At 43.7% G+C, this 22449-nt stretch overlaps 1 protein-coding gene across 11 annotated transcripts in view; it reads left to right on the forward strand.

The window, feature by feature from the left end:
• RNF144B (ring finger protein 144B) overlaps positions 1 to 22449 on the forward strand; it is a 172843-nt gene that overhangs the window by 117185 nt on the left and 33209 nt on the right. For 10 of the 11 annotated variants that reach the window (XM_087858082.1, XM_045811555.2, XM_087858083.1 and 7 more), the window contains one exon: positions 17101 to 17205. The exons of the other annotated variant lie outside the window; for it this stretch is intronic. In XM_087858082.1, the coding sequence (XP_087714208.1) occupies positions 17101 to 17205 (105 nt within the window). The remainder of the gene's footprint in view (positions 1 to 17100; positions 17206 to 22449) is intronic. 11 annotated transcript variants of the gene reach the window in all.

Genomic DNA, 22449 nt, shown 5'->3' on the forward strand with positions numbered 1-22449 from the left:
CCTTCCTATGCATTTGGATACTAATGTCTGATTTTTTAAAATGTTGCTGTTAAAATGCCACTCCTGTCATTCTTTCAGGCGCTCCTGCTCAAATCATATTCCCTAGGGCTGACGCTGAAGTCCTGTTGCACCGCGTCTGTCCAGATCACCTTCTGCTGCCTCTTCCGTGGTGATGCCTCTCAGACTTCTGTGTCTTTCCTTCTTTCTAGCATCTTCTTCTTTTCTTCCTTTAATACCCCACTGGCTTAGTTCCTAATGAAGTCTCATGGCCTGGTCAGAACAATTACGAGTCAACAAATACTTACTTTGACAAGCAAAATACTAGATTGGGGGGATTTATTGGTGAAAAGCTCAAACATGGTTCTTACCTGGTGGCATTGGTTACCCTAGTGTAAAAATGATCAACTCTGCTCTGAAAGCATTTAGTATTAAAATCAAGTCAAATAAATTTCTTACAAATATCTGTATTGCGGGGGCACCTGGGTGGATCAGTTGGTTAAGTGTCTGCCTTTGGCTCAGGGCATGATCCTCGGGTCCTGGGATCGAGCCCCCCATTGGGCTCCCTGCTTAACTCAGCAGGGGAGTCTGCTTCTCCCTCTGCCTCTGCCTCTTCCCCCCGCTCATGTGCACTCTCTCAAATAAGTCTTAAAAAAAACCAAACCAACCAAGTATCTGTATTGCCTTCCATTCCCGCAATCTGACGACGATCCGTTTTAGCCTTGACCTGAAGTTCACTGCGGGCAGAAGCCCAGGAAGAAAGGCATCACCAGTGACCACTGTTGAATAAGGATAGCAGCAACCATTTGTCCACGTGATTCAGCGTGAGATGTTGTTCTAAGTGCTTTAACTCATTCCATCCATAAAGTGATGACCCAAATCGGTCATTAAAACATATCCCTACTTTAAGGATCATGAAATCGTTACACCGTAGTTCCTCGTTTACTTGCCTTACAGACATTGGGGTTTGTGTGCTCACATTTTGAGGCCCACACAGGCCCACGCAGCCCTCCAGTCATGCACCTGATTGCCGCTTTCCTAAAGTACCTGGGTCCGGCAGCAGTGACGGTGCCGGAACCAGAGCTCCTGCAGTTAATGCCACTGCTTCTGCAAAGTTCGCAGTCCTTTCAGGGTGGGCTGTGCAGGGTGTTTAGTTCCTCTGTGTCTCTTTTTGTAGAAATGGGAAGTCAGCAGGCAAATGAAGGCCCCAAGGGACAAGGCAGGAGGAAAGGGCACAGGGGCTAATTGCTCTCTTCTCTTCCACTGCCAGCCCAGAAGGGCTTTGGGTCCCAGACTTGATTTCAGCCACAGTGTAAAAGTTTGGTTCACCGAGTTCGTGTATGCAGAGGGGGGTAGAGAATGTGGTCAGAAATAGTGTGGAACCTTGGTTGCTTAGTTTCTTCCTTCTCACCCCATTTGTCCTTGCGCTCTCCTTTTTAAATTAAAGAAGGGGCAGAGGGAGAGGGAGAGGGAGGATCTTAAGCGGGCTCCATGCCTGGCGTGGAGCCTGACACGGGGCTCGATCTCGAGATCTGCCATCATGACCTGAGCAGACATCAAGAGTCAGACACTTAACCGACTGAGCCACCCAGGTGCCCCCATGCTGGTTTTAAAACAAAACAAAAACAAAAGCTTCCCACGTATGGATTGTATGATCAGTTCGCCTTCCAGACTCCTTCTCTGTGTGCAAATATGTGAACACAGGGATGGATACATGTTCATACACATCATTTAATAGAGAAATGGGATCTTTATCTATAGATATTTTTCTTTAATTTGAGATTTATAAATTTAACTTAACTGTATTGTGGGCATGCTTCTATGTAAGAGTATACAGACCCACCTTCCTTTTTAAGTGTTTGCTATTATAAATGAAAAGTTTTGGACTTGTGAAACTGTATCTATTTAAGAAAAATTTCTAGAAGTAGGAGTGCCTAATAAAAAGGTATGTGCAGTTTAAATTGGTATGTTGCCAGATTGTCCCACCCCCAAACTGTTGTGGCAACAGCCCCCACCGAATGGGTAGGAAAGCCCCCTTTTTTTGACACTCCGGATATTTTCAAATTTTTTACCTTCTCTAATCTGAGATGTGAAAAAGAACATATCTCATTGTTTAAGCAGTGTTTCCTCTTTTAAGGAGGAAGCAAATTGTAGCAAAATAAGCTCATCTTATGAGTCTGTCTTTAAAAAATACACAGTATGTCCAGTACTAGTACAGTTTCAGCTGATTTTCTACCCTGGTATCCACAGTACTGTCAAGCTAGAAAATGGGTCCTATCAAGAAAAGTGTATTGTATTTTGGAGACATGAATGAATGAGAACATACTGCTTATAATGTCGGTCCTAATGTCGGTGAGGGGGGGCATTATCACACAGAAGAGTCTATGTTCCCTGATCAGATGTTACTATGTAGGAAAAGGAACTTATAAAAATGGAGCCAGGTCGAAGCCAAAGAGGTTGGAAACTTACTAGAAAATTCAGTGAACTCTAAAGCTCCCTTTTCTGACTATTGAAGTGCATCAAGGATCCTGGTGGATCCTTGCACTTTGGGTGGATCTCTGCACTTTGATCCTGGTGGATTTCAGTTGGGCGTGGCACCTCCTGGGATCAGGCTAGACCCGGTCAATACCTCATTTCCAGGGAAATACATAAGCTCTGTGTTAACCAAAAGCCTCAATGGTTTTCCCACCCCCGTAGGGAGGTCCTTTTGGTTTGACTCTTTTGGTGTTTGTGAGTTATTAGCCACATGAATGTAGGGTGGAGGGTTTTTATTCAATGTCTGTGACCCTCAGTTTATTCATCTATTAAAAAAATCAAGGAAGGACAAGCAAAGCCTTGAAGTACCTGCCATGTAATATGTGAAATGCAAGAGTACTATTTTTTCCCCCTATTGACTCTTACTCTCTGGTTTGCACATTAAGAAACCAGTGCAGGGGCACCTGGGCGGCTGTTGGTGAAGCGTCCGACCCTTGGTTTCGGCTCAGGTCATGATCTTAGGGTCGTGGGACTGAGCCCTGTGTTGGGCTCCATGCTGACTGTGGAGCCTGCTTGAGTTTCTCTCTCTCCTTCTCCCTCTGCCCCTCCCCCTCCCGCCCACCCCAACTCTCATGCGCGCACACTCTCTCTCTCTCTCAAAAAAAGAAAAAGAAACCACTACAGAATTAAGTTACTTGCCCAAGATCCATACTCTTAATTCCCGGATCATAGGGTTGTTTGGATGATAAGAGCGATGTTTGTGAAAATGCATAATATACCGCCCAGGACATCGTATGTGCTCCCTTAATTTTATTTGTTAGCACGCACAATGGAAGAGCCCCATCATTAGGTTTTTACGATTCTACCGATTCTATCCATAGTTTCTAAAGCTTGACGAGGGCCTATGTAATGCAAAACTGACAGCTGGTTTTCATGTACATTAAAGTTTAGTTAGTACAAAGAGGATGTAAAGAGCAACTGAATAAAAAAAAAAAATCCAACAAGTTTCCAGAGACCAAAGCGTATAGAACCTGAACACACGTGTGGCCGGAGCCCCAGACCAAAGGACTGAGCCCCAGACCAAAGTGCTGTGAACTCTCAGCTGTGTGACATCAGGCACATTATTTGGGGACACCAAGGGCTAAGAGGTTTAAGGCAACTGCTTTGCACACTTGGAAACTCCCAGCACACGTCGTATAGATTCAGATGTTGAAACCAAAGTCAACCGTCAGGGCCCGACCTTCACGTTCAAAGACTGATGTTCTTCCACACCCAACGCACATCACATTGTGGAAGTTACTAGTAGTCACTAGAGGACTTGTTTCCAAGTGATTCCTGTGTGCTGAGGGTAATGGATAGATAGGGGACCCCAAAGCACAGAGATCCTTACTTACCACGGTGGGAAAAAAGAAATTCATAGCTGTAATAGCTGCTTTTCCTAGGTCGGGTGTTTATCCAAGTTGTTTTCATATGGAATGATGTCTAGTCTTTGAAGGACTTTAAAGTTTATGGTGTTGAGGAAAAAAAGTAGTGTTTTCAAGTAGCAAATATCCCAGTATTTTCTCATGCTTCAGTGTGAAATGAGGATGATAATACCAGTCTCCGAGTTGCTGTGAAGAGTGAATGAGAGAATATTAAGATGTGTATCACACCTACCGTTGGTGTTTGGCAGATACTCTCATCCCCATCGACTGCCTTTCCCCCGTCTCTCATGTAAGGGACTTTAATTGTGGGCCAGGGGTTCCGCAAGTATAGTCTTCAGGGCAGCCGCTGGGAACGCGTTAGAATTTCAAGTTCTGGAGCCCCACCTACGAAGTCAGAAATGCTGGGGGAGGAGCGCAATGACCTGAGTTTCAGCTCCTCCTCCAGGGGGGCTGCCCTGGTCTAGGGTCCTTGCAGAGCATCCTTTGGGTGAAGTACATATGATTTGCTCACTCTCTTGTGCCGTCAAATACATAGACTCCCTCTGTCTCTTTTGTGAGCACTGACACACATTTCTGAAACATCATATGGCTTTGACTTATGATCTTTGCCTTAATAGTCTAATTGGCCAGACTATGGCGCTGCCTCAGAATATTTGGGAGCACTTGGGTGGCTCTTGGTTTCGGCTCAGTTCGTGATCCCAGGGTCCTGAGATGGAGCCCCGCATCAGGCTCTGCTCTCTGAGAAGTCTGCTTGAAGACTCCATCTCCCTCTGTCCTTCCCCCAGCCCTCGCACTCTCTCTCTCTAATAAATAAATAAATAAAACTTAAAGAGAAATTTGGAAAGTGCCTTTTCAAAGCCAGTAAGTAGGTTAGATTTTAACAAGACAGTCAAGACCAGTCTTGGATATGCAAGGCTGTGGATTTACTAAGAGAAAGAAAAAGAAGACTGACTCAAAAGAGGGCAATTAAAGTACAAGTCAGCACCACCTATAACCCTCCCCCCCCCCCCCGATTTCTAGAAATTTGCTTTTTAGGAATGTCGAAAACATTTCTGCTTTTGCAGAATAAAGTCTTGGGGGAAAAAGATGAGATGAGGAATGGTTGCAATTTTGTTACCATCTCTATTATAGGTAGAAAGATATTCTGATTTTGCTATGAAGTTGTTGAACAAAATCATTTAAATTAATTTTGAATATTACAAGATGGCTCACATTCAACCTAGTCACTGTTAGTCCAGCTTTTTCAGAGTTCACATTTCTTATATCTAATAAATTCCCTTTTGTAATTGTAGCCAAGGGAGGAAGTTTGCTTAAGGCTTATGTCTTTTTTTTTTTTTAAGATCTTATTTATTTTTTTTAAGATCTTATTTATTTGAGAGGGAGAATGAGTGAGAGAGAGAAAAAGAGAGAGAGCAGGAGCAGGGGAGGGGCAGAGGGAGAAGCAGACTCCCTGCTGAGCAGGGAGCATTAATGGGGATGCAGGATGCAGCATCTGGATCCCAGGACTCCAAGATCCTGACCTGAGCTGAAGGCAGTCGCTTAACCGACTGAGCCACCCAGGCGCCCCAAGCTTAAGGCTTATGTCTATGCCAAACTGAAAGTAAGTCATTTCTAACTAGTAGTCTATGTAGAGAAACAATATCCTCTTGAAGAAACTAACAGCATCACTATTGTTTAACCTCTGGGTCATTGATGTGACCCATTTTGCATGCTGGCTTTGTAGGTTATATCCTATAGGAAAAAAAATGTAATCAACGATGAGTTAGCTTGTCTCATTTATACAATGTAAATATTCTTGAACATTTTCAAAAATTTCAATAATCATTAATGTTGCCACCATTAATTTTCATTAATAAGATTTTATTTCACTATAATTTATTCCAAACTGTGGTTTAAATACAATACAGATATTGGGGTTTTATATAAAATATAACATAAATGATTCTTGCTTTAAGGAACATTAAAATCTGAGATTTGGAAAATGGTGTAAATATTTTTTCTTTTTAGCTTAAAAATGTATACAACAGTTTGTTACGGGACTGTTGAAACATACAACAAAGGTGAAAGTATTTTAACAATGAATATCTATATTCCTCCCATCTCTGATTCCAACATTAAATTTTTACTCTACTTGCTTTATCATGCATCTATCCATCCATTTATCCTTCTATCCTTTGTAGGGATAAAACGGATAGATACTGTGCATTCTCTAGTAGAATGAAGGTACTACATTTTTCACTGTGTTTACCTGGACTGGTTGAATGGATATATTTGATGCAGGTAACTTGCACAGCCCTACATCATGGCTGAAGGGATTTCTTGACCTTTGTTATTTGGGGTGTGTTTCCTTCTGTATTGCTGAGAAATTCTGTGCATTCTAGGATAGTCAGAGAGGCTCCCTAAGAGTTAAAATAGGGACTCGTTAGGTGCCCAGGAGGAGTATGGAGAAAGTGATAAATGAATTCAGCAGAATTGCCCGCTGTTTAATCTGGGCTGTGCTCATTCTCACTGCCTGTCCTGGGCCTGTTGGCGAGGGCCCTGGGGCCAGCTTAGGGCTGGCAGTTCTGAGGTCTGACGTTTCTTGGGAGGAAATGGCAGGATGTAAACTTGGCAAGCCTTCTGATTTTCGTTCTCCTGGAATCAGCGGTTGCTTTTCTGGGTATACTGTGTTGTAAGCACCTGGCATACAAGGATCTCTTTGGAACTAGCTGGAGAACTGGGGCCCCCTCTGTTAAGAAAAGCAACCCTGCTGGGATAGAAGGGAGAGCCTCTGAATGGTCAATGGGGGAGCTGTTGAATTACTCGTGTTGAAAGCAGATCCTTCCCAGGCTCATGCCTGCTCCCTGCTCTGGTTGAAAGGTGTTTCCAATCTAGCACGATTGATTGATTCACTTCATTGTGAGGACTGGATCTGTCTGCAGCATTTCCAGTGGATTTCTCTTCAGAGCTATTTCCGTCACTGAGTTTCTTAATTTAGGTGTTTCATGATCACTTGAGATAAAGATAGAAGTGTTTGATTGCTCTTGCTTGGTGGGAATGGAGGTACTTTCGATTGGGGGCCAGATTTAGTCTCCCATATTGAATGACTGTTTTCAAACTTACAAGGTGGATCTTAGTACCTTTTTCCAAAAACAGTAGCAGCGCTGTTTTGGGTAAAGTATTTAAAGGATCTCAGTCAGAGCTTTAACTTTAACATATAAAACTTCCTTCTTAGGCTTCCTTTACTGTTTCTTCTGGAACTAGGTAAATGCAATGCATTCTCAATGGAGATGTTGTTTAGAAAGGAGTCCTTCCTTCCTGTGGAGGTCATACTTCTGAATATTACAAAATAACTTAAAGGCTGTGACGATGGACGGATCTTCCTTGATTAGACTCAAGGGCATGGATTGTATTGAACTAAAGGTTCTTGGACTTGGTTGCATATTGGAATCACAGAGTTTAAAAACACTGATGCCTGGGGCGCCTGGGTAGCGCAGTCGCAGTCGTTAAGCGTCTGCCTTCAGCTCAGGGCGTGATCCCGGCGTTCCGGGATCGAGTCCCACATCGGGCTCCTCCGCTGGGAGCCTGCTTCTTCCTCTCCCACTCCCCCTGCTTGTGTTCCCTCTCTCGCTGGCTGTCTCTCTGTCACATAAATAAATAAAACCTTTAAAAAAACAAAAAACACAAAACACCGATGCCGCCTTAACAGGATTACGGAATGCAAGATTAATATACAAAAAATAATTGTATTTCTATACACTAGCAAAGGAAAATACAATAATGGTACATTAAAACAACAATTATTAACAATAATTTCAAAAGGAATAAAATACTTAGGAATGAATTTAACAAAAGAAGCACAAAACTTATATTCTGAAAACTACAGAACATTTTTGAAAGAAATGCAAGAAGACTAAATAGAAAAGACACTCCCTCTTCAAGGATCAATACAGGCATACTTAGGAGGTATTGGGGATTTGGTTCCAGACTTAATAAAGCACATATTGCAATAAAGCAAGCCAAACGAATTCTCTCATCTCCCAGTGCATGTAAAAGTTACGTTTACACTATAGTCTTATACTTACACTATAGTCTTTAAGGTGTCTATGTCTAAAAAAACGATGCACACTGCTTAATTAAAAAATACTTTATTGCTAAAAAAAAATGCCTAACCATCCTCTGAGCTTTCAATGAGTCACAATCACTGACAGATCACCCTAACAAATATAATGAATAATGAAATATGGCAAGTTTTGATATATGACAAGAGTTACCAAGGTATGACACAGAGACAGGAAGTGAGCAAATGCTGTTGGAAACATGGTGCCGATAGACTTCCTGGATCCAACGGTGCCACAAACCTGCAGGTTGTAAAAACGTACTCTCTGCGGAGCACAGTACAGCAGGTGTGCCTGTGTCGTTAAGATGGCCATAAACGGATCTACAGGTACAAATCCTATCAAAATCCCAAATGCCTTCTTTGCACAAATTGACAAGCATATCCTAGAATTCGCATGGAAAATTGAGGGAAATAGAATAGCCCAAACAATTTTGTAAAAGAAGAACAAAGTTGGAGAGCTCACTTCTCATCTCCAAAGTTACTATACTGTAGCACTATAATAAAACTATGTCACACTGTCACAAGGATAGGTAGATCGATCAATGGAATAGAATTGACAGTTCCAGAAATAAATTCTCGTTTATTGTCAGTTGATTTCCTCAAGGGTTCCAAGGCAGTTCAAAGCGGGAAAGAATAGTTTTTCAATAAATAGTGCTGGGACAACTGGATACCTTTTGCAAAAGAATGAAGCTGGACTGTTTCCTCATACCATGGACGAACGTTAACTCAAACGGCTTCTGCCTAACTCTAAGAGCTAAACTTGCAAACTCTTTGAAGAAAATATGGGAAGTAGAAAAAATTTCATGACCTCGGATTAGGTAAAGCATGAACAGAAGAAAAAAAAATTGGACTTCATCAAAATTAAAAACCTTTACAATGGACCTCCTCAGGAAAATGAAAAGATACCTGACAATATGGGATGAAATATTTGCAAATCATATCTGATGCAGGACACCTGCAGAATATACAAAGAAGTCTTATAACTCAATAATAAAAACACAAATAACCCAAATCAGAATGGGCAAAGGATCGGAATAGACATTTATCCCAACAAGTCTGGATCAAAGAAGTCTCCCAACTTTGCGTGCCAGTCACAAGCCCAGGTTGCTAACTGCCCTTGTGATCAACTGGCTGTAAATCATAGGTTCCCATGACCTTCCTCTTGGCTTCAATTAACTTGCTAGAGCGGCTCTGAGAACTCACAGAAGCATTTATTTGCTAGATGATTGGTTTATTATAAAATACCATAACTCAGGAACAGCCAGAGGGAAGATATGCGTTGGGGAAGGTGAGGGGAAAGAGCACGGATCTTCCAAGCCCTCCTGAGTTTAGCACTCTTACCAAGTCCCCATGTGTTCACCAACCAGTAAGCTCTCTGAACTCAGACTTTTGGGTTTTTAAGGAGGTTTTATTCCACAGGCATGACTGATTCAATCAATCACCAGTGGCCATGATGTAACCTCTAGGCGTGCTCCCCTCCCTGGAGGTCAATGGGTAGGACTACAAGTTCCAGCTCTCCACTGGCAACCAGCCCCCACTTGACCTAGGGGCATACCCAAAGTCACCGCCTTAACATAACAAAAGATACCTTTTATCTCTCCCACCACTTAGGAGATTCCAAGGGTTTTAGAAGCTCTGTGCTAGAAGCGGGAAGAATGTATTCATATTTCTTATTATAAATCATAATATCACAGCTGCCCTTCCCATTAGTGTCCCATAGTTCCCAGTGTTTCTTGTCCATAGAAACATACCTGGTCTTCAATCCTTTTCTTCAAGGCCCTGCCCTCTGCTAGAAAACTACTGCCTCATTTGACTATCTTCCTGTCCTAATTATTTGTGAATGGTGACAGGATTATTCTAGAGACAGGGTTTTATTTTATTAATTTTTTTAAAGATTTTATTTATTTATTTGACAGCGAGAGACAGTGAGAGAGGGAACACAAGCAGGGAGGAGTTGGAGGGGTAGAAGCAGGCTCCTCGCTGAGTAGGGAGCCAGATGTGGGGCTCGATCCCAGGATGCTGGGATCGTGACCTGAGCCGAAGGCAGACGTTTAATGACCGAGCCACCCAGGCGCCCCCAGAGACAGGGTTTTAATCAAAGAAATCTAAAGGTTGAAATTTCTGGTAATGTTGATAGGTGGACTGAGTGGAGAGAGTGAGACTTTTGGGGGTACATAATTATATACACCTAATATTTTAGAGAGAGGAAGAGAACGATCACGCACACGTGTGCACACACACGCACGCATGCACATGTAAGGTGCGGGGAAGGGCAGAGGGAAAGAGAGAATCTTAAGCAGGCTCCAGGCCCAGCATGGAGCCCAACATGAAGGTTGATCCCTGGGACCCTGAGGTCATAACCTGAGCTGAAATCTAGAGTCAGATGCTTAACTGACTGAACCACCCAGGCGCCCCTATATACACCTAATTTTTAAGTCCTAATTGTCATAAGTGCTACAAAGGAGACATAAAGACTGTTTACAGCCTTGGAAGGGTTTTAAGCAGATGACAGAAGGGATCAGTTAGATTTTATTAAAGTTCCTTCTGCCAGCAGTGTGGAGAATTAATTAGAAGGAGGCAAAAACAGATACAGGAAGACTAGTGAGTGGACTAAGGCAGAAACCCACGTAAGAGGTAATGGAAAGTGGCCTAAGGATGGGGCAGAAGAGATTGAGAGAGGTGAATAGGCCGAATCAATACTTAGGACATGATATGGGTAGGACTTTGGAATTTATTAAGTCCCCCAGTAATGTGTTTGTAGTACCTTCTACATCTTTTCCTGGAATCCACCAGAGACTAAGGCCATGTCCCTGTACTTCTTCTAGCTGAATTTCTAGTGGGGCAACCTAATAATACACAGGTAAATAACATTAGGTAATAGAAAGTGCTATGAAGAAAAATAAAGCAGGGCCAGGAGGCCTGATAGGGGAGGGAAGGTTGGCCTTTTTAGCCAGTGAAGGCCTGTCTGAGGAGGTGACACTGAGCAGAGCTCTGAATGACGTGAGAGTGAGCCATCTGGGGGAAGGACATTCCAGGGAGAGGAAATGGCACCAACCAAGAAAGAAGGCCTTATTCGGGAGCAGGTGTGACATGTCGAAGAAATAGTGAGCAAGTTCATAGTCCCAGAGTAAAGGGGGAATGTGGTAGAAATGAGCTCAGGGAAGTAGCCCGGAGTCAGAACAAGTTAGGACTGTGTGAGCCATGGTAAGGAGTTGGAGAGGCCATCTAAATGAGATGTACATTCATTGGTGGGTTTGGGGCAGGAGAGTAAAATAGGATTTATATTTTAGAAAGATGTATGAAGAGTACCTTGACTACTGTGTGGAGTAGAGACCAGCAAGAAAGCTGTTGCGGAGGTCTCCGGAAGGGGTGACAGGGACTTGAGTTTGCAGCGGGAGTGGTGAGAAATGCTTTAGTGTGGGGACATGTTTTGGTTGTAGAGTTTGAGGAAAAGAGGAATCAAGGATGTCTTTTTTTTTTTTTTTTAAAGATTTTATTTATTTATTCGACAGAGATAGAGACAGCCAGCGAGAGAGGGAACACAAGCAGGGGGAGTGGGAGAGGAAGCAGGCTCATAGCAGAGGAGCCTGATGTGGGGCTCGATCCCATCACGCCGGGATCACGCCCTGAATCGAAGGCAGATGCTTAACGACTGCGCCACCCAGGCGCCCCTCAAGGATGTCTTTGTTTTTGTTTTGGCTGAGTAACTGGGTAATTGGTTCCATTTACTGAGATGGGAAAGACTGGGGATGTGGGGAAGCTGGTATGTGGGGGACGGTAGATTGAAAGGCTCTGTTAAATAACGAGGGCTTGGTTAGACAGCCAGGTGAAGACATCTAGTAGGCATTTATTGGATACAGGGTAAGAGAAAGAGGTGTCCTAGGTGATCCATACATTTCTGGGTTCTGCAGCTGGGTGGGTGGAAAAGTCATTCACAGAGACAGAAAATGCAGCACGAGGACAGGATTTGGGGGTAACAATAGTCATTATTATTGTACATGACGCTTCATGGCCTAAAAATGTTTCTGTGTTCTACCATACTAAGTGGAAAGTTTATTATTTAAAAGGAAAAAAACCTGTTTCTTTCTTTTTGTGGGTCATCAGAATTTTCAAAAAGTTCTGTTTAAAACATTTTCCTTAGAATTTGTTAGCTGTTGCGAAAATTGCATATTTAGGCATCTGTTCAATGCTATTATTAATGGAATGTAATTTCTTAAGGAGAGAGAAGTTTATTGAATACATTGCAAGGGAGCGGCAGGCGGGACAGCAAAGGAGAGACTGTCAGGAGGCAGTGGCGGGGGGCTCTAGGGAAGGGGGGAAGTGAGAAGGTATGGGAACATACTGAATTTTCCTTTTTTGGTACCTGTGCTCGGTTGTAAGTAGCCCACTGGTCAGCTAGAGCCTGTGGCTCTTTTGACGTGGGTCACTTAATGAGCCTGTTTGCTTTCAGCCTGGTGGTCACGGTGGGCCCTTTCCCCTTACTGTGGTTTCCATTGCTCAAGCCTGTTGCCTAAAAGCAGTCTCTACACTCCCCAGGACAGATCGACAATGACACATCTTTGACATTTGGTTGGAGGAGGTCTCATCTTCAGTAGCTGCTTCCTGCTGGACGGGGGTGGGGGGACGAGACACCTTGTCCCCACCTAAACCTGTTGGTCCATCAGGTTATTCCGTGCAGTTACAGACCAGAGCTTGGTATTAGAGTCACACGCTGATAGGGGATTTAAGTGCAAGTCCGTGGTGGCCAGGTCCACGGGGTACAGCAGGAGGGTACTCCCATGAGGGCATGGGCTGGAACCCTTGTTGACTCATCATCCTTGAGTGGGATGGTTGGATTCTCTGACGAGGAAGAGCATATTCTGCCTGTAGATCAAGATGGTGGCCAGACCCATGGGGAGAGAGGAGAAAGTGGGGGCCCGAAAGAAGCAAGGTGGCTGTGAGTCAGGCACGAGTCCTCCACGTGTGCAGATTTGCCCCGGACGAGCTGCCGTGGCCAACTGTGCCACGTGCTGGGGGAACCTCAGAGGGGGCAGTGGGAGAGTAGAGAGAAGGGATTCTTCGCCGTCACAGGCGGGGACCGTCTGACCTTCAGACCACACCGAGGAGCTGCCCTGGCCAGAGACCTTCAGTTGTCTGGGAAGTGCTAGGGTTAGATGGCCAAGGCCAAGGGCTGGAAGCACAAGAAAAAGGAGTGGGGGTGTGGGTTTCTCCAACGGCCCAGAGGGGAAATCCCTCACCCATTCTGGCAAGTGCACTCTGGTGGCTTGCCCTGGGGCTTTGAGCCTCATCCAGGAGTCACCTTGGCCTGAGGTCCTCAGTTTCCCCCTGGAGTACTAGAGTCTGTTGGGTGCACCCAGGGAAAGTCCCAAGAAATCCCCAGAGAATCCGGGAAGAGGCCAGGCCCTCCACCCAGCAGAGGTTCCCCGGGAGGGCCCACAAATGTGGGGCGACCAGATGGGGTGAAGTTGAAAGAATTCACCTAGGACAGAAGAGAGGAGATAGAAGTTTACCGAATACACTGCAAGGGAGCGGCGGGCGGGACAGCAAAGCAGAGACGGTCTACCTGGAATGTAATTTTTTTTCATGTGATTAAATGATGGTAGTTTTTACCCCCTCTTTCTTTCTGTCTTTATTTACAGTCTAGATGCCAGTTTCTTCCAGAATTGTTAGCCATTTACTGAGGTTTTATAACAGGCACAGCGGGATTCCTGTGAATGTTTTTGCTTCTGTTGTGCGTCAGCCAGAGGTAGTGGGGAAGAGATGGAGGGCTTGAGATTAAATTCTTAGTGAAAGCTGATGGAGGCCATGGAACCAACGTAAGGTGCTTGAAAATTCAACAAGAAGCAATAACCAGGGCTCGTTGTTGCTCCTCTTGGCCTCCGACTAGAAACGCACGCTCACGGGGATGGAACGGCAGGTGCCTGTGCCGTCCCCGCACTCAGTCGCTCGTCCTACCCCTCTCTGCCTTAGACCAGTATTTCTTAGAATTAAAAAAGGGCGTGTATATATTTATGCTCTGTAGTCTGTGTATATAGCTCTAACTTCTCTCCTAAAATCATGGGTCATGTAATATTGGGGCCAGGAAAGCCCTTGTTGGCAGCTTCAGAATTTACTGACTTTGCATGTCACGGATGCACCTAAGAACCTTACATTAACGAATAGGACAGGGGCACCTGGGCGGCTCCATTGGTTAAGAGTCTGCCTTTGGCTCAGGGTCCTGGGATCAAGCCCCACATTGGGCTCCCTGCTCAGTGGCAGTCGGCTCCCTCCATCTGCCTCTCTCTCTCACAAATAAAAATAAAATCTTAAAAAAACAAAACAAAACTATAGAACATCTATGATAAACTCTTGGGAAAGCTTAGATTTCACCTTTACAAGTTTGCAAAAGAAGTTGAAATGATTCTTTCCTTCCTTCCTTCCTTCCTTCCTTCCTTCCTTCCTTCCTCCCTCCCTCCCTCCCTCCCTCCCTCCCTCCCTCCTTCCCTCCCTCCTTTTTTTCTTTCTTTCTTTCTTTCTGCTCCTAAAGACTCACAGTCTTTTTGGTTTCTATTTGACTCTACGCTTTTCCTAGAGATGCAAATGGTTCTAAAGAGAGGCTTGAATAGAGGTGTGTATGCTGTTCTGTTACAAATACCTGTTCTGTCTGTGATGCTTGTGGACCACAGTGGCTTAACTGGTTCGCCCAAGGGAGTGGAGAAAGGATAATCTCAGAAGGTCAAAGGATTAACATTTCCCCACAAAGTTTTTTTTTTTTTTTAAAGATTTTTTATTTATTTATTCGACAGAGATAGAGACAGCCAGCTAGAGAGGGAACACAAGCAGGGGGAGTGGGAGAGGAAGAAGCAGGCTCATAGCAGAGGAGCCCGATGTGGGGCTCGATCCCACAACGCTGGGATCACGCCCTGAGCCGAAGGCAGACGCTTAACCGCTGTGCCACCCAGGCGCCCCTCCCCACAAAGTTTTTGATAGAACGTCCAAGATTTAGTGAAGCGGGGGAGAAATAAAACCAAATATTCTTCAGTTTGTGAATTTTTCAAAGGGTTCCTGTGTATGAAATTTCACGTTTGTGTTTTGTATGTGCATGTGTTTTAAACCCTGGGGGTAACCATAACAGATATTATCGTTTCTGGTTTTTCAGTGAAGGGAAGCAGGTCTGGGACACAGCTCAAGTAACTTCCCCATCATCATGGCTAGAGCCCAGATATTCTGATACACGCGCAGTGCGTGGTTCACTTTGTCTTCCCAGATACCTTCCCCTTGAGCCTAGAGACCATACATTTTTAGAGTCTTTCTGCTTAAATTTCAAGGGGCAGCTGGGGAGATCAAGGTGGTCACACCGGCAGCTGTGTGGCAGATGGGGGGCAGAGAGGTCCTCGGGAACAGAGCCGGGTGGACAGGCCTTCACATCATTTATTCATTTGTCCCTGGGCGTGACACTCCTTTTTGAGAGCCTGCTTTGCTGTTCCTCCCGAGTGTTGCGTGTGTGCCGAAATTCTTCCCCACGTTTCCTTGATATGGCTCTCTTCTGCTTCCCTTTCTTCTTGGCACAACAGACCATGTCTGGCACCGAAACTCTAGAGCAAGTGATTGTTCACCCTTCTCTCAAACAAGAAAATAAGAGGTAAAATACAGCAGCATAGCGGAGTCGACTGTAGGAAGAGTCTGCAAGAGGAGCCCTGCTCCCAGATACCTCTTATTCTCCAATTCATACTGAATCAGGAGCATTTTCCCCATGTGTTACACATCGTTTGAAAATATTTTTTATGATTCTGCAGCATGCTATTGTATGAATTTAGCATTGTTTATTTACATTTTTTTTCTATTTTGGCTATTTGGGTTACTTTCTCATTTTTTTCTGTGATGAATATCATAGGGGAAAAAAATGGGCTCCTTGAAGAAGGGAATTATCAAGCACATGAAGAAGTACAAATCTGGTTTAAATGCTTTGCTCTAGTCATTGCTTCGGTCATACATTGTAACAGTAACTTCAATCAGGTAAATACGTGATCAGTTTCCTGAAATAATGCCATTGTGATATTAGTTTTATTTTCAGATAGGGAAACAGAATAAAGATGGGGGCGCCTGGGTGGCTCAGTCAGTTAAGCGTCTGCTTTCGGCTCAGGCCATGATCTCAGGGTCCTGGGATCAAGCCCCGTATCGGGCTCCCTGCTCAATGGGGAGTCTGCTTCTCCCCCTCCCTCTGCACCCCCCACCCCACTTGTGCTCTCTCTTTCACTAAAATAAAATAAAATAAAATAAAATAAAATAAAATAAAATAAAATAAAATAAAATAGAGTTTTCTTAGATAAGTCAGTGCCTTAATCTCACAATTGACCCTTGAACAGTGCAGGGGTTAAGGGCCCCGCCTGCCCCTCCCCCCACAGTCAGAAGTCCACATATAACTTGACTCCCCCAACACTTAACTACTCATAGCCTAGTGTTGACCAGAAGCCTTACTGATAACATATACAGTTGATTCATACATATTCTGTATATGGATTATATACTGTATCCTTACAATAAAGTAAGCTGTAGAAAATGTTATCAAGAAAATCATAAGAGAAAATACATTTCCAGTATTGTATTTATTGAAAAAACCTGCATATCAGTGGACCCACGCAGTTCAAACTCATGTTGTTCAAGGGTCAACTGTATTTTGATTCTGTTTGGCTCGCTCAGCATGAGAGGCACAGAGTTCTACTTTTGGGCAAACTTTGAGGGAGAGGACCACTAGGTAAAAATGGAACTAGGAAGTCACATAAGTTAAAAAAAGAAAGACTATAAAGAAGGCTTCTGCCATCAGTGCAAAAGACGGTTTCTTCTTTCCCAAATCCGTGGTGGCTAAAATGTGTGAGCATACAGGAGTTTGACTTGTTGCCTTGCGTAAACTCAGTGCTCTTAGGATGAGGTCATACGTAATTAATGATCTGTCTTGTATTCTTTCCCAGGTAATAGCTCTTAGTGTTCACACCTGTGATAACTTCAGTTTCCCGAGTGCAAGAGCCCCAGGACTGCCAGTGAAGGAAGAGGAGCCAATGGCAGTTATCTAACCTTTGTGCTACTGTAAGGCAATGGGTAATTGTCTTTTTTCTTCTTAACTCCTAGTGCTTGAAACAGTACCTGCAGCTGGCAATCCGGGAAGGCTGTGGGTCCCCCATTGCTTGCCCCGACACGGTGTGCCTGAACCATGGGACCCTGCAGGAAGCGGAGGTAGGCACGCGTCCCATGACCTTCCCTCTTTCCTGCTGACGTTATTCCCTAGGTTCTTGACAAACCCATAATGTCTCTTAGAAATTAGAAAAGGGTATTTGAAAAAAACAACAAACACATCTTCTGAACTATGGTATTTCTTCAGTTCTTCCAAGTCTGTTTCCCATTAGGTGAATAGGAAGGCACGGATCGATTCTGTTCTCACTGGTCTGCTGAGAGCCTGACTAAAGATGGGTGTGAATGTACAGTCATCAAAGTTCTTAACCAATGGGCCACGTTTTTTCTCCCCCCCCCAGAGTAAAAAATTGCAGTGGTGGTAGTAACGGTCTGTCATTTTGAATTGAGACATGGATAGAACATTATGTTAGAGATACTGGTAGCTTTACCAGTTTTATGGGACCATTCCTTTCGAAGTAAATACTACACACACATGAACTTGGGCTATGCCATCTTCCTTTCTGGCTTCCTTTACATCAAGCTTTCCTTATGTATAGTTATAGTTATTATTATGATAGGCAGCCCACTTTTTTTTTCTTTTGCATGGAGCCCATTGTGGGGCTTGAACTCTTGACCCTGAGATCAAGACCTGAGCCAAGATCAGGAGTCGGATGCTTAAATGACTGAGCCACCTAGACGCCCCTATAATAGCTAGCTTTTAATCCAGATATGATTGAGTATATTATAATGGGCTTATCCGCCTTATGCTTGACTGCATTCTGTCTCTACGACTATTTCTTCTGCCTTTTAAAAAATGTTTAATTATACAGGTAACACAAAATACACTTTGCATGTTAAAAATAGTTCTGGTTAAGACTCGCCTTGGTGCTGCTGCTGTTTATGTTACAATACATGGTTCTTCATCATTCACTGTCTTATAAAATGCATGTAAGTAGAACATTCCTTCATCTTCAGGGGACACCAGGCATTTAAGCTCTTTGCTCCAAATGCTTTCCCGTGTAGATCCAGCCCACGTGGTTGCCCGTGTTCCTTGCGTCTGCCCCTGCTCACTGTGGCTCCTGCCTGCCTTCTCACTGCTTCCAGATGAGCTCAGCCGTGACTTTGCCCCTTAACTTTTCTTCATCAGCAATAGCTTCATTAGCAAAGCATTTAATGCCCGATCCAAGTACTGTTTGCTTCTGGAAGAAAGCTGTCACACAAGCTGGTGGGAGGCTGGGGGCCCTGGAGAAGTAAAACTTGCCCTCCCTGCATCATCTGGTAGTTGCAGCTGGTGGTGGGCTTTTCTCATGTACCTGAGCTAGGAATCTTGTCCCCTATGGGATTACGAGAGGTGGGAGGCAGACTCTTTGTTCTGAGAGCATTACTTCGGGCAAGGCCCTGGGAGTTCGTAGCCCTGTTAAAAAGGTGATGACTACTGGAGCCGTTCCCTTACCGTGTTAGGGAAGTAGCACGCCATCCCGACGGGGGGAGCCTGAGCCATTTGTCTGGGCCCTATAAAATTTGAGCGGTGAGTGCATGCCTACCATCACACGGTCTGAGAAATTGAACTTCTTCCCTCTGCCGGCTGGCAGTGGAGGGCAGTTCTCCTTTCAAGTCCTGGAACACTGAAATGACCAGCCTGCATCTTGCTGCTAGAGCCCCCCCCCCCATGCCCCAGAGCAAGGATGGGTGCAGCTGCTTGTGCCAAGAATGGGGGCTCCAGAATTTCTATAGGAGGGGGTTTAGGTTGCTGCGGAGGACTAGGAGAGAGGAAGGGGGTGGGTGGAGTACTAAGGAATTTGAAGCTGCATTTGCAAAATAAATACAGATTTTAACTCACGTTGCATGTTTATGAGTGTGGCTTTGGTAAAGGCTGCTGGAATTCTAGAGAGCCACGTGCTCCCCGCAAATGATCCTTCAGCACAGCCCCCCCCCCCCCACCCCCTTGCTGTAGCCTCTTGTCACACTCTTCCTTCCCTTTCTTCAGCACAGCGTGAGGCGGGGCAGAGGGAAGATAAGGATGCCCCAGCCAGCAGCCAGATTCCTCTTGCTGTGGTTTAAAGATCTGAAGGGCAAGGGACTAAGTATGTCTGTCATAACCTTTGGCTGTGAAGTGTATTAGCCGCACAAGAGTCGAACCTTGGGGTGGCGAAGGATAAAGGCCTCGGCTCTGCCAGCATTAATATTTTTAGGGTTCCAGCTGAATTTTGCTTTGGAATGTATTTAAAGCTCTGCTTTAAAACTGCATATAAGTGGAGAATACTGTTTCTGTTTCTAAGCTGCTTCCTCAACTAAAGGCAACTATAAGAAGTGTAAACAGCAGTGGGTTGAATGTGTCACATGGGTGGGCACACGGGCAAATCCCTTTTACCCATGGAGGAGCCAAGGGAGAAGGGCAGAGGATGCTGTGTCCTGAAGCCTCTGGAGAACAAGTGAGAAAGGAACAGCGAAAGGAGAACGGTGAGAACAATTCCTGCCCTGGCATCCCAGCTCCCGCCATCTTTTCCACTTCCCAGGAGGGCCCTGCTTTCTGGCTCTCAGACAGTGATGCCCTCTGTTTTTTTCCAGCAGGTTTCAATATCTAGTATGGAGAGAAGGAGAGGTGAGTGTGGTTAGTCCACTCAAGTGATGAATGGGAGGCTGTCAGGAAGTGCAGTTCTTTTCTGGGTTGACACAGGAAACCCGAGTCGCTTTTGTATTAGCTTGATAAGGCACTTAGCCATACGGCTAGGACTGTTTCTCTTGCCTAGATTTTTGCAAGTCATAGCACCTCAAAAAGTGCCAAAGCTTTGACATGCTCTAATGATCTCCTCGTGGTCAAGTCCATCTTCAAATATACTGATCTCTTGTATTCTTTGTTTGGTCTGTCTCAGTGTTTTAAAGCAACAGTAGCAGAAGTATGGTTTAAAGGGCCAAACCCAAGTGAAGACTACGCTTTTCTTTCTTCTTTTTCTCTTCGGTCCTGGCTTTCTAGACCTTGATGAATGGTACTTGCATGAAGCCAATTCCTAACTACAATGTTTTAGTCATTTCATTTTCGTAACTAAAAAGATAATATATATTATAATCTTTTATATAGGGGCGCCTGGGTGGCTCAGTTGGTTAAGCTCAGGTCATAATCGCAGGGTCCTGGGATTGAGCCCCGCATCCGACTCCTTGCTCCACGGGGAGCCTGCTTCTCCCTCTCTCTTTGCCCTTCCCCCTCCACTCATGCTCTGTCTCTCGTTTTCTCTCTCTCGTTCAAATAAATAAAATCTTTAAAAAAATAATCTTTTATATACATATTGTATTTTATATATAAGATATTGACCAACGGTCAGTATTATGGGAACACACCACTTTCAGGATAAATGCTTCTCTGGCAAACAGGCTCTACTCACCACCCCCCACGCCCACCATTTCCTTCTTTAGTTTTTGTAGGGCTAGTGTCAATGTAGGTGGTGATGCCTGCTCAGATATTATGATCATAGTTAATATAGCTAACAAAGGTATACCTCACTTTTCATTTCTCCTCCATTGTGAATGTTAGATGTATCCGATTAAGCATCATGTATAACAGTTACAGCGCCCCACATGTATGTGTATTACATGTATGTGTATTCTGAGTGTCCTGCTTATCCTGTGCTATAGTTGGAGTGGAATGGAAAATCGAAGACTTGCAGTAAAGTAGGAACTAATTATTTAATAAGTATCCTCAGGTTCATTTTTACCAGAAAAAAAAAAAAAAAACCCCACCAACAACCTGGAGTGCAATTATGAGCAATTAGTAGCTTTTTGTTATTATTCTGATATTACTACTCTTATTCTATTAAAATTAAACTGAGTTTATTTTCTCTTTGGATTAAATTTTCTTTCTTTTTGGAAAGAATTTCTAGAATGATGAAGATGAGAAAAAGTGGTCTTTCATGCTTGGATTGGAGGAGAGAGAAATTTTGTTTAACAGGCGGATTAATATAAAGTTCAAAGGAGAAATAGCAATAAAAATCACTTTAAATCAAGATAAGAATTTCTTAGATCTGATGGAAGTGGTCTCTTGATAGTTGAGAAGATACTTGGAAATTTTTGTTTTTACAGCTTGAATGTGGATCTGGTTATTAATGGATTAGAAACCACTGAGTACAATAAATAAATAAATGAAAAATAAATAAATGGGGGATAAGGGACAGGTTTTTTTTTTTTTTTAAGATTTTATTTATTTGAGAGAGAGAGAGAGATCACGGCGTGAGGTGGGGCAGAGGGAGAAGGGTAGAGGGAGAAGCAGACTCCCAGCTGAGCAGGAACCCCAATGTGGGACCTGATCCTGGGACCCTGGGATCATGACCTGAGCTGAAGGCAGATGCTTAACTGACTGAGCCACCTAGGCACCCAGGAGAGCTCTTTCTTACAGTAGAATTCTAATTAACAAATACAGAATGAATGATGGAAACAAAATCATCATTAAGCAAATACCACAGTAATAACTATCGTAAGCAAGAATTATGAATAGATAGAACAATTAGTGGAGCAAAGGTATGATGAGAAACAGAATATTTGCAGAATCTCAAAATGTATTTCTACTAGAACAAGATACTTGCTGATTACGAAGGGTGGAGAAATTTGGTAAACACCACCGTAACCAAGTTAAAAAGTCAACATTACCAGTAACGAGATGGGTTAACCTCATGTACTTCCTTGATGGCTCAACATCACTTCTGTGATATTCTTGCCCAAACTGCACAGCCTCAACCTAATCATGAGAAAGCATCAGATGAACCCAAATGGGAGAACACTGCAGGACATAGCTAGCCCAGACTCTTCAAACAGGTCAAGGTCATGTCATGAAAGGCAAAGACACACTGAGTAACTGCCACAGATTGGAGAAGACTAAGGAGACATGGCAACTAAATGCAAGGAGGTATCTTAAATGGGATCTTGGACTGAAAAGAAAAAAAAGACATAAGTGGGACAATTTTTAAGCTTGGAATAAGGCTCTCAGATAGTTTGTCTTATATCAATGTAAATTTCATTATTTTAATTCTTACCTACAGTTATGTAAGGTGTTAACAGTAGGAGAAGCTGGGGAGAATGGGATTTAGGAACTCATACCTAAGTTTTATAATTCTTTGTCAGTCTAAAATCATTTCAAAATAAAAAAGTTAAAAAGGAACGTTCTGATACGATTTTGAACAATTTGGAATTTCTTTGTTGGCAGGGAGAGGATAGTTATAATATCACAGACACCTCTATATAATCTCTTTTGTTGGCGTTTCAGTTTTGCAATCAGTTTGTCTTTGTGATTGTTTCAGGTTTTGTCTTGTTTTGCTTTTT

This window comes from Ursus americanus, chromosome 32, assembly GCF_024610735.1.
Source record: "Ursus americanus isolate L20-20 chromosome 32, mUrsAme1.1.p, whole genome shotgun sequence".
Taxonomy (NCBI): domain Eukaryota; kingdom Metazoa; phylum Chordata; class Mammalia; order Carnivora; family Ursidae; genus Ursus; species Ursus americanus.